The 12756-nt window shown below is 41.5% G+C and overlaps 1 protein-coding gene across 1 annotated transcript in view; it reads right to left on the reverse strand.

Moving 5' to 3' along the window:
• LOC123729171 (zonadhesin) overlaps positions 1-12756 on the reverse strand; it is a 41013-nt gene that overhangs the window by 594 nt on the left and 27663 nt on the right. Inside the window, exons 27-43 of the mRNA XM_045703375.1 lie at positions 9713-9845; positions 9449-9610; positions 9017-9143; positions 8281-8492; positions 7327-7489; positions 6765-6847; positions 5958-6118; positions 5509-5638; positions 5049-5200; positions 3803-3869; positions 3315-3443; positions 1184-1507; positions 943-1040; positions 732-847; positions 564-643; positions 348-382; positions 124-204 (exon numbers count right to left, since the gene is read on the reverse strand). Of these exons, the coding sequence (XP_045559331.1) occupies positions 124-204; positions 348-382; positions 564-643; positions 732-847; positions 943-1040; positions 1184-1507; positions 3315-3443; positions 3803-3869; positions 5049-5200; positions 5509-5638; positions 5958-6118; positions 6765-6847; positions 7327-7489; positions 8281-8492; positions 9017-9143; positions 9449-9610; positions 9713-9845 (2253 nt within the window). The remainder of the gene's footprint in view (positions 1-123; positions 205-347; positions 383-563; positions 644-731; positions 848-942; positions 1041-1183; positions 1508-3314; positions 3444-3802; positions 3870-5048; positions 5201-5508; positions 5639-5957; positions 6119-6764; positions 6848-7326; positions 7490-8280; positions 8493-9016; positions 9144-9448; positions 9611-9712; positions 9846-12756) is intronic.

The raw sequence follows: 12756 nt of genomic DNA on the forward strand, positions 1-12756 counted from the left end.
GAGAAAGAGTCACCACAGTATCAGAATTTCAAATGTTCAATTAAATAAAGGCTAATGATGCAAACCAGACACATTTGAGGTTTGGTCAAAGCTTTGCTGTCTCTGCTTCAGCCACGTCTTCACCTGGGTTCTCTTCTGGAGTTGAACGCTGAGCTGTAGGAAAACCTCATTCAGATGGTCCATCTCCTTCTCCAAACAGTGAGCCTTCAACAGAGAGAAGGGTCAAGTAACCATTAACTCAATTATCCTCCTGAGGGGATTATGAAGTAAGTTAAACAATATGTACAGTACAATGGCTCAATGTGGAAATTCACTGCAGGAAAACATGGTGGAACTGCAAAACTTACTTGGACGGGTGTACTTAAACATTGTTGTGAAGGTCCTGAAAAATAGATTGAGGACATTACATGGGCTTTGCAATATACAATACGTACCTAAATATATTTTATATTTGTATATTTGTAATACATATTTCTATATAGTTCAAAACAGAACAACACATTCTTACTGTTTTCACAGTACATGCATATGATATAGACCTAATATTAATCAAAACAGGTTACCCTTTTCGGTGTCCTCTGCTGGAAATTGCTTAAGATCCCGCATGATTTGCTCCACATTGAAATACTTACATCGTTGGAGTCTAAAATAAAATTGTAAAGGATTGTAAACATTTTGTAAACATTTTGTAAACGTTTTTATGAAGTCATTGTCAAAAGTGCAACACAAACCTGTCTGACAAGAGGTGGTCTGTGAACTGACTTTCAGTGGGGACACGGACATTGAGAAAGTCCTCTACTAACTTCCCAGGCGACTGGTCTGAGGTAAGGGAGGTGTCCCTCTTTGCCTGTAAAAGTAAGGCACAAGTCTGCTTGCTGCACTCAACAGTACAGTATATTTATCTGTGAATCAATGGGTTCCAGAAACTTCAAGGCTTCTTACCTTGTCTGCATCGTATCTGAAAGAGGCGTTGAACAACTGAAGGCTCAAAGCAGAGATGGCATGATGGAGGACTTGCATGAAGCTTTCAGGCTTGGAACCTAATACAGGACATTAATCTGACATGATAAACCTACTGTGGGAGAACATCAACAACAAAATAGTACAAAAACATCCGAAGTAATATAAAACAATCATACCGCTTAAAATGTGACCATGCTTCACAACATTATTATCTATTTACCTGAAGCAATATAGGCCATAGACTGTAGGAGAGTGGCAATAAACTGTCCCACACTCTCAAGCTTTGCCTCACAGAGATACAGAATCTGGTTGGTGGTGTCAAAATAAAAGTCCCCATTGCAGTGTGAAACCAGACCCTCGTAGGCTGAGACAGGAACCGTTTTGGACAGAAGCAGCATGACAGGGGGGAAGATTTGGGTGTTGCAAAGCAGTTTCACAACATGACAGCCGAACAGGAAGATGGCAAAGTGCTGTGGGGAGAGGTTGTCCAGGGCAACGGGAATCAGGTGCACTGCTGGGTCCTCTGTGGTCTTGTCAGTACTGGCTGGAATACAAACTGTAGTGTCAGAGGACATCATTAGTGTACTGTACTACTCAGCTAAGCAGATATACAGTACAAGTCAAAAGTTTGGACACACCTACTCATTCAAGGTTTTTTTTTTATTTTTACTATTTTCTACAATGTAGAATAATATGAAATAACACATATAGAATCATGTATTAACCAAAAAAGTGTTAAACAAATCAAAATATATTTTATATGTGAGATACTTCAAAGTAGCCACCCTTTGCTTTGATGACAGCTTTGCACACTCTTGGCATTCTCTCAACCAGCTTCACCTGGAATGCTTTTCCAACAGTCTTGAAGGAGTTCCCACATATGCTGAGCACTTGTTGCCTGCTTTTTCTTCACTCTGCGGTCCAAATCATCCCAAATCATCTCAATTCGGTTGAGGTCTGGTGATTGGAGGCCAGGTCATCTGATGTAGCACTCAATCACTCTCCGTCAAATAGCCCTTACACAGCCTGGAGGTGTGTTTGGTCATTGTCCTGGTGAAAAACAAATGATAGTCCCACTAAGCGCAAACCAGATGGGATGGCGTATCGCTGCAGAATGCTGTGGTAGCCATGCTGGTTAAGTCTGCCTAGAATTCTAAATAAATCACTGACAGTGTCACCAGTAAAGCACCCCCACACCATCCCACATCCTCCTCCATGCTTCACGGTGGGAACCACACATGTGGAGATCATCCCTTCACCTACTCTGCGTCTCTCAAAGACACGGCGGTTGAAACCATCAATCTCAATTTTGACTCATCAGACCAAAGGATAGATTTCCACCGCTCTAATGTCCATTGCTCGTGTTTCTTGGCCCAAGGAAGTCTCTGCTTCTTATTGGTATCCTTTAGTAGTGGTTTCTTTGCAGCAATTCAACCACGAAGGCCTGATTCACACAGTCTCCTCTGAACAGTTGATTTTTAGATAGGTCTGTTACTTGAACTCTGTGAAGCATTTATTTGGGCTGCAATTTCTGAGGCTGGTAACTCTAATGAACTTATCCTCTGCAGCAGAGGTAACTCTGGGTCTTCTTTTTCTCATGGGAGCCAGTTTCATCATAGCGCTTGATGGCTTTTGCAACTGCACTTGAAGAAACTTTCAAAGTTCTTTAAGTTTTCCAGATTGACTGAGCTTCATGTCTTAAAGTGATGATGGACTGTCGTTTCTCTTTGCTTATTTGCGCTGTTCATGCCATAATATGGACTTGGTCTTTTACCAAATTGGGCTATCTTCTGTATACCAACCCTACCTTGTCACAACACAACTGATTGGACCAAAGACATTCCACAAATGAACTTTTAACAAGGCACACCTGTTAATTGAATGCATTGCAGGTGACTACCTCATGAAGCTGGTTGAGAGAATGTCAAGAGTGTGCAAAGCTGTCATCAAGGCAAAGGGTGGCTACTTCGAAGAATCTAGATTTGTTTAACACTTTTTTGGTTACTACATGATTCCATACGTGTTCCTTCATTGTTTTGATGTCTTCACTGATATTCTACAATATAGAAAATAGAAAAAAAATAAAGAAAAGCTCTTGAATGAGTTGGTGTGTCCAAACCTTTGACCTGTACTGTATACTGTGAGTAAAAGTAACATGCAGCATTTATTGATTGATAGGACAATTGACCATAGCCCATGATGGGCACTCTAGTCAATATTGCCTTGGACTCTAGTCCGTCTCGAGTCCCAGTTGTTATCTCCAACATTTTAATCAACAGTTACAGAGGATTATCTCTTCTCTCGGGAGAAGAGAAACATAGAGCATTATAGAGGTTCAAGCTGTCCCTAACCTCTGTCTACACCAGATAGGTTCTGTAGGGACTCCTGTATCTCCTGCAGGGTCCTGGACAGAGGGGTCATGGCCACTAGTTTGGACAGGTCCTGCTCACTCAGACAGGGGGCTGTGCTCTGTAGGTGTACTAGTACAGAAGATCAGAAGATAAGTTGGAAGTTAATACACAACACTGCAAAGTCCTATATGTGTGGGAGTAGTTGCATGTCCCACTTCATAGGGCGACGCAAAGTTGACCGAGTTAAAGTCATTCAGGTTGAATAAACAAAACCACTGTTCCGAGATGTGACCTGACTACGGTGTCCGTGTCTCCTCACTTCATAACTTAACACTATCTACTGAGTGGACTGAGGTAACATATTCTTGCAATATGCCTGGCTCGTCTAATCATTCATAAAATAAGTTGTGTAGAACGATACTCACAGCTGGTGAATAAGACTACAGATGTACATGAGGGGAAAGATGAGAACAGTGTCTATATCCTACCTAGATCATGAGGTGGTGGTCCTGTCTCATGGCCTGATGCAGGTTTGGTCATGTTGGCTGAAGAAAACTAAAAACCGAAATAATATGATGAGTTATTAGTCGATGAGTTACAAAGAATCTAAGTCTAGTATTCACAATATCCACATCCCATATTCCTTTAGATTGTCAAAAACAACCTTTGGATGTAAATACAGGTATGCTGGTGAATGGTGGTGGTCCTCTGTAACTCAGTTGGTAAAGCACGGCGCCTGCATTGACAGGATAGTTGGTTCGATTCCCTGAACCACCCATACATTAAAAACGTATCCACGCTCTGGATAAAAGCGTCTGCTAAATGGCATATATCATTATATCATTATTATATCATTATTACATTACAATGTCTGATACTAAGCCTTATTAGCTATACTCAGTCACCAGTTTATTAGGTGCACCCAATTAGTACCGGGTCGGACCCCCCTTTGCCTCCAGAACACACTGAATTCTTTGGGCATGGAAACATTGCTCAACTGGTGTCAAGGGACCTCACATGTGCCAGGAAAACATTCCCCACAACATTACACCACCGCCGTTGACACCAGGCAGGATGGGGCCATGGACTCATGCTGCTTACGCCATCCGCATGAAGCAACAGGAACCGGGATTTGTCAGACCAGGCAATGTTTTTCAGCTCCTCAATTATCCAGTGTTGGTGATCGTGTGCCCACTGGAGCCGCTTCTTCTTGTTTTTAGCTGATGGGAGTGGAACCTGGTGTGGTCGTCTGCTGCAATAACCCATCAGTGACAAGGACCGACGAGTTATGCGTTCCGAGATGTCGTTATTCACACCACTGTTGTATTGCACCGTTATTTGCCTGTTTGTGGCCCGCCTGATAGCTTGCACGATTCTTGCCATTCTCATCAACAAACTGTTTTCGTTTGCCCACAGGACTGACGCTGACTGAATGTTTTTTGTTTGTCGCACCATTCTCTGTAAACCCTAGACACTCATGAGTGAAAAGTCCAGGAGGCCGGCCGTTTCTGAGATACTGGGACCGGTGCACCTGGCACCGATGATCATACCACACTCAAAGTCGCTTAGGTCACTCGTTTTGACCATTCTAACGTTCAATCGAACAGTAACTGAATGTCTGAATGCCTGCCTACCTACTTTATATAGGAAGCCATGGCCACGTGAACTGGGCGGTGTACCTAATAAACTGGTGACCGAGTGTCTATATAACCTTTGGAAGTGATAGCCATTTACCTGTGTGTAACCTGTGTGCAGCTCACACTCCCTGGTGTCTGTGTGGCAGTGTGCAGCGGTCATGTCATGCTGCTGCCAGCTCTCTCCACTAAGTCTGTACAGGACTGCCTCCAAAGCTCTGACTACAGCTCCCATCAGCACCACTGGCGGCTCTGATGACAGGTCAAAGGTTGGGATTCAGATAAACGCAGAAAAAAGACCTGTGCACTGCAGTTGCCTTGAGCTGACATCCACAAAGTTTACAGTAGAAAGTGATTTCTGCAAACGTCAGGGGAATTGCCTTTAAAGGTCTATCGCTGTGCGCTGGTCTTAAATCTGTGTTGGATCAAATGCTGGTCATAGTATAGCAAAGCAATACGTTACGTTATCTCTGAGACGTTATCTCTGTAGGCAGATGATTTTACAGTATAGCAGTTAATAAATGTCTTATTGGCCACTGATTGACATCATTAAGTCTTACCTTTTGTTGATTGGATATGCCCATCCCCGTCTGCATCCGTATTGGTGCATGGATCATTCTGCAAGGCATCGCGTTCCAATAGCTCTTTCAACAGACTCAACTTTTTGGGTTCCATGTTCTCCAGAACATCCTAGTACAACAACAAAAAACACGAGTTACGCCGTTCAAAGGACCGATAGGTCTAATGTATGTTTATGTTCTGTCACTTTACAGATTCTAGGGGGACTATTTCTAGACCTGGGTTGAAATACTACTTGAAATTATTTAAAATACTTAATCTGTGTTTAATTGACCATGCCTGTTGCAATGGAACCAATAGAAAAGTCCCAAAAGTGCTAACCTTGCCCACCTGGCCCTTCAGGCAGGCTAAAGTATTTGAAAGATTTCAAATAGTAGTTGAACGCAGGTCTGCTACATTCTCCTGTCCTATTATGCCATATTTTTCATACCCTCAGCGCATCTGTTTGTTGACAGATATTTCGGTAGAACTCTTGGGTGTCCTTGCGGTGCCTGGCCAGCTGGGACGCCAAATGCAGGTTCTGATCCTCCAGCTTGTCGTAGAGAGTTTTCACGTTGAATTCCTCCAGCTCAAACTTCCCAGTCATGTATCCTTGGGTAGCATTTGTGGATAATAATAATAATAACTTGAAATTCCAACGCAAGACTACTGAACATTTAATTGATCTAGAGAGAAATAGCCTCACTAGTACATTATCATGGTTTAACACTGTAGTCATCCTTGAGTTGGATTTTGGCATAAAATGGATAATCGATCCAAAAGGGAAATGGCAGAGCAAAACACTCCTGAAACCATTAGGAAAGGGGGATACCTAGTCAGTTGTACAACTCGAATGTGTCTTCCGCATTTAACCCAACCCCTCTGAATCAGAGAGGTGCGGGGGGCTGCCTTAATCGACATCCACGTCTTCGGCACCCGGGGAACAGCGGGTTAATTGCATTGCTCAGGGGCAGAACGACAGATTTGTACCTCGTCAGCTCAGGGATTTGATCCAGCAACCGAAGCACAACGCTCTAACCACTAGGCTATCTGCCACCCCTTTACCCATGGTATTTCAGTGTCTCTGATATTTGGGTACAATCAAATATTTCAACTATTCATCTAGTGGGGTAAATAACCTTGTACGTGACCGTATATGTACCATGGGTGGTTTTGAAATTGTGGTGCAGATGGGCATTAACCCATCATGACTATGAACCTATCATCATTAATGCAGTGAGTAATCTGAGTTAGTCACCTCCTCCACGGCAGACTGCAGGCTCCTCAGCCTCAGCCCCCTCTCCGACTCCCCTGCAGCCCAGCACCCCCTGGCCATTCAGGCTGAGACACAAACAAAAGAGAGAAGTCAATCATTGTAGATAGTTTTTCAGAAGGAGGTTTTCAGAGCAGAGTTTCACTTGCACATCAAGGTGTCCCTGGTCAGATGGATGGAGTTGACTTGATTTGTAAAAACAACAGTCCTGTTGCATGACGCATCTGAAGACTTCTCAGCCATGCTCACCATCAGAATTGAATGGGTCATGCCACAGGACTGCTGATTTGTAAGGGACATGCTGCAGTGCAAATCAAATACACCTCTGAAAATACAATTCAGAGAACCTATTATCTGCCATGATTGAATTCTGACCAGAGAGCTGTTAGTAGAGCCATTCCCTGCTATCTACCATCTCTCAATCATAACTGTGGTAAGATCATATATCAGATAAATGGCTGGCCCACTCCCTGAAAGCTATTAGCCAAGCTAATAAAAGCTAATAGAAAAAAAAACAGTATTGATCGTTTGGTTGTGTCTGGCTGACCTTTCTCCACTGTAGACGTATTCCACTGGAGGGATGGGCTCTCCCAGGCTGCGCCACTTAGGCCTCAGTTTGCTCTGGCACACCAGCTTGGCCTGACTGGGCTTCAGAACCAGAGCTGTGGTGGTGAGCACCAGGATCAGCACAAGCAGGAGACTCAGGACACCTACAGTGAGGAGATTAATGAGTCAGTCATTCCACGTTAATTCAGCAAGCCATGACACCCACTATTTCAGATTGTTCTAAAGGTTTCTGTAGTTAAAAAAAAGATCATATGAACATTCCCGCAACACTTTTTTGTTGAAATATAATTTGATCTCTGAGAAATTAAGCTACTTGATTGCACCCAAATTGGAACAATCTGAGATGGTCGGCATCACTCAGCAGTACCTACAGTAGTTCTCTCTTGCTGCATGACAAACTGCTAATGAATTGGTTATCAATGACATGGAGAAGTGGAACACAGAATTTAAACACAGAGGGGAAAACAAACTGTTAACCAATCGATTCAAAGAAAAACAGGAGGTTGATAATGCATGTTAAAAATCGATTCCCACCAAAGAATCCGTCTATGATTTGTCTTCTCTCTTTATGTATTGTTATTGATTACATATCATTTCAGATGTGAATGGTCAGTGGCTGAATCCCAAATGGCACCCTATACCCTATAGAGAGCACTACTTTTGGGCTCTGGTAAAGGGCTCTGGTAAAAAAAATAGTTCACTAATGGTGTTTTTCCATAGATGTCACTCCAGCCTTTTGGGTTTTAAGCACTAGTGATATTTTGGGAATTGTGTTTTCATCACCCAGGGGGATTTTTGGGACTTGAAAAGAGACGTGTCTACAACCTCTGAATAATCAAAACAGTTGCTTTGTGAGAAGATGTTTAACATGGAGGAAATTCACCATAAATAGAGAATAGAGTGCCATTTGAAATGCACACAGAGTGTACCTCACCTACGATGGCGCCCCAGTCAGGCAGCAGGTTGAGCCGGTGTTGTTTGATGACCCCGTGCTTGACCAGTTGGTCGGGGGTCATGGGCTGGAAAACGGCTGCAGTGGGGTCACACTCTGTCCCGCTCTCACTGACCACCACCACTAGACTCCACTCTGGAATGGCGTTGTCCAGGAACACATACTTCCCCGTCTCCGAGAACACGTGTGCAAATCTAATGGGAAAAGAGGAGACGAATCTGAAAAGCACGCCATTGAAGAACCCATTTTGGTTCCAGGTAGAACCCTTTTTGGTTCCAGGTAGAACCCTCTGTGGAAAGGGGTTCTACCTGGAACCAAAATGGGTTCTTCAAAGGTGTTCTACCTGGAACCAAAGGGGTTCTACCTGGATCCAAAATGGGTTCTTCAAACGGTTCTCCTATGAGGACAGCCAAAGAACTTTTCAAGGTTCTAGATGGCACTTTTTTTTCTAAGATTGTATATAGTGCACTACTTTTGCCCAGAGCCCATTCACATACTTCCCTGTCTCAGAGAACATGTGTGCATACATATGGTAAAAGAAGTCACTAAGAAAATCTGATTCCCTATGTATTCCCTATATAGTGCACTACTTTGGGCTATATAGGGAATAGGGTGCCATTTTGGGCACAGACACAATTAGAGAACAGATGCTTTACATTGCTAATGTGAATCTAATATGACCTAACTGAAGACTAAAGGCCATAAGGTACCTTCATACCTGGTAGAGTTGAACTGAGTCTGTTTCATGAGTCGCTCTAGACGCCGGAAGGCACCAAAGTCCCAGCTAGGGTTGCTATTGAAGAGATGGTCTTTCTGATACACTGGGAAGTGGCTGAGGTGGCGGTCTGGTTTCAAAATGAATTGTAATGAAATAGGAATGTCGCAAAATAGAATAGTTAAAGGGATAGTTAACTTTATGAAGTTTACCTCAAGATGATACAATCCATATCCACTAACATTCTTACATGCTACAAAAATGCTAGCCAGGAGATTATGGACTTTGCTAAATACCCAGCAAACAATCTCAAAAACAGATTGGATGAAGCAACTACATCCTAAAAAAATAAGCAAAAACTTCAAACAAGTGAACTACCCCTTTAAGTTAGAGCCCAAGGGAATGTTTGAAATACAGGTTGAAAGAATGACATACCATTGTAGTTGATGGTGAGCTGGAAGATGAGCATGTCATTGGAGGAGAGGCATGCTATGGGGTTGGGGATACGAGGGAGGACATCAGAGTGTAGAAGTTCTGCCTTGGATTCTAGATCCCTCCTCTTCCTTGATCGCCTGTCAATAAATTCGATTGGCTCTGCTGCAGGAAAATAATGAACTATTGAATATATACAGCTTTGCTTTAAGAAATGGCTTAGATACATATAACAGAAACGGACGTAATTCAATCAAACCCAATTACCTGTCAGGGTCATTTCAATAACATTTCGGTCCATCAGAATCCAACCAAATACACCTTCAGAATCAAATTGAACAAAGTGGATGTTTCCAATGTTCTTCACATGGACGTCTGGTCCCAAAACATCCATCATTTTCTACAGGAAAGAAAGGATACATGTCATTAAGGATCTAATGATAATTGGAGTAAATGGATAATAATAATGATTGTATTTGTCTGCTATATTCCCGTGTAAATAAAGGTGAAAAAAAAAATAATAATAATAAGAATAATATATATATATATAAATCCATACCAGCATTGGGGTCAATTCCATGTCAATTTAGGAAGTAAACTGAAATTCAATTTCCCATTCCAATTTTCCCCAAATGCTCTTCTATGAGGAAACATTAGGAATTGGAATTTCAGTCTACTTCCTGAATTGACTGAATTGAAAAGGAATTGACTCCAACTCTGATCCATACTATGTTTCTTCACCACAAGGCTATCCCAAGGATACAACAGCTTTAAGACTCAAGTTGTCAAACACAGGGTTGGGTAGGTTACTTTCTAAATGTAATCCGTTACTAGTTATCTGTCCAAAATTGTAATCAGTAACATAAGCTTTGGATTACCCAAACTCAGTAACGTAATCTGATTACACTCAGTTACTTTAAGACTCAGTTACTTATTAAAGAGGCATTAGAAGAATACAAAAATGTATGTTACCAATTGAACAACATCTATTGCAGGATAAATCAATGTTAAAGTTTACATAGCTGGCCATATATGGATGTTCCATTTTACTTGATGGGTTGGTAAGTAGGCTTCTTCTAACCCATCACTTTCTACTACATATGATAATACAATTAAATGATATCTTTACATTAAAAACTTAATTCTATCAGAATTCCAGTCGTTACAATAAATGTTATACCCCTTGATCTTCAAGAATAGGACTTGGAAATGTAGAAGTATAGATTAGCCAAATTGTTTTACCTGAGCGTAACCCCAAAACAAAGGACTTATTAGCCAGCCCTACTCTGTTGTTTATGATTTTGTTATCATGGAGGACTGATTGGGCTCATTGATCCGAGTTGAAAAATAATTGCTGCGCTCATGGAATGGCATGCTTTGAGCACTCCTGAAAAGTGCTATTTACATGTGAAAAATGAATGCCATATGCTGCATTTACTATAGGCCTATTATCTACCTTTTTGTTGGTGACACTTTGATATCTTGATAATATGCAGCTGTTTAACTGGCAAATCCACAGATGAAACAATAACAAAAAACAGTTGCCCTGCCTCTGTTCTGGTAAAAAGCTGAGAGATGGGCGTGGAGAAATGTAACCACTCTCAGATTAAGGACTGACCATCGATGATATCAAAATTATTGTTTTAACCACGTTATGTTTGTTTAAATTTACAATGTTTACAAACATTGGAGTAAACAAGCTTATACGTTGGGTTCTCATGGAGTGTGACTGAACTAAGCTCATGAGATATTTATAAGTTATGTTCTTCAAGAATCAATGGATATATATACAGTACCAGTCAAAAGGTTTGGACACACCTACTCATTCAAGGGTTTTTCTTTATTTTGACTATTTTCTACATTATACAGTAGAATAGAATTGAAGACATTAAAACTCCGAAATAACACATATGGAATCATGTAGTAACCAAAAAAGTGTTAAACAAATCAAAATATATTTTATATTTGAGATTCTTCAAAGTAGCCACCCTTTGCCTTGATGACAGCTTTGCAAACTCTTGGCATTCTCTCTACCAGCTTCATGAGGTAGTCACCTGGAATGCATTTCAATTAACCTGTTAGGGCTAGGGGGCAGTATTGACACGGCTGGATAAAAAACATACCCGATTTAATCTGGTTACCACTCCTACCCAGTAACTAGAATATGCATATACTTATTACATATGGATAGAAAACACCCTACATTTTCTAAAACTGTTTGAATGGTGTCTGTGAGTATAACAGAACTCAAATGGCAGGTCAAAACCTGAGAGATTCCTTTACAGGAAGTGGCCTGTCTGACCATTTCTTGAACTTCTTTTCCATCTCTATCATTTACTAAGGATCTCTGCTCTAACGTGACACTTCCCACGTCGTCCATAGGCGCTCAGAGCCCGGGAAAAAACAGAATGTCGTCATTCCAGCCCCAGGCTGAAACACATTATCGCCTTTCTCAAGTGGCCGATCAAGGGACACTGGGCTTATGCGCGTGACCCGACCGCCCCCGCCTTTGGGATTTTTTCCTCTGTTTGCCGAAAAGGAGATTCCCTGTCGGAATATTATCGCTTTTCTACGAGAAAAATGTCGTAAAAATTGATTTTAAACAGCGGTTGACATGCTTCGAAGTACGGTAATGGAATATTTAGAATTTTATTGTCACGAATTGCGCCATGTGCGCGACACTTCTTTACTATTTCGGATAGTGTCTGGAACGCACGAACAAAACGCCGCTATTCGGATATAACGATGGATTATTTTGGACCAAACCAACATTTGTTATTGAAGTAGCAGTCCTGGGTGTGCATTCTGACGAAGACAACAAAAGGTAATCAAACTTTTATAATAGTAAATATGATTATGGTGAGTGCTAAACTTGCCGGGTGTCTAAATAGCGAGCCCGTGATGCCTGGGCTATGTACTTAGAATATTGCAAAATGTGCTTTCACCAAAAAGCTATTTTAAAATCGGACATATCGAGTGCATAGAGGAGGTCTGTATCTATAATTCTTAAAATAATTGTTATGCTTTTTGTGAACGTTTATCGTGAGTAATTTAGTAAAATGTTAGCGAATTCCCCGGAAGTTTGCGGGGGTATGCTAGTTCTGAACGTCACATGCTAATGTAAAAAGCTGGTTTTTGATATAAATATGAACTTGATTGAACAAAACATGCATGTATTGTATAACATAATGTCCTAGGGTTGTCATCTGATGAAGATCATCAAAGGTGAGTGCTGCATTTAGCTGTCTTCTGGGTTTTGGTGACATTATATGCTGGCTTGAAAAATGGGTGTCTGATTATTTCTGGCTTGG

Source organism: Salmo salar, chromosome ssa20 (assembly GCF_905237065.1).
Source record: "Salmo salar chromosome ssa20, Ssal_v3.1, whole genome shotgun sequence".
NCBI classification, from domain to species: domain Eukaryota; kingdom Metazoa; phylum Chordata; class Actinopteri; order Salmoniformes; family Salmonidae; genus Salmo; species Salmo salar.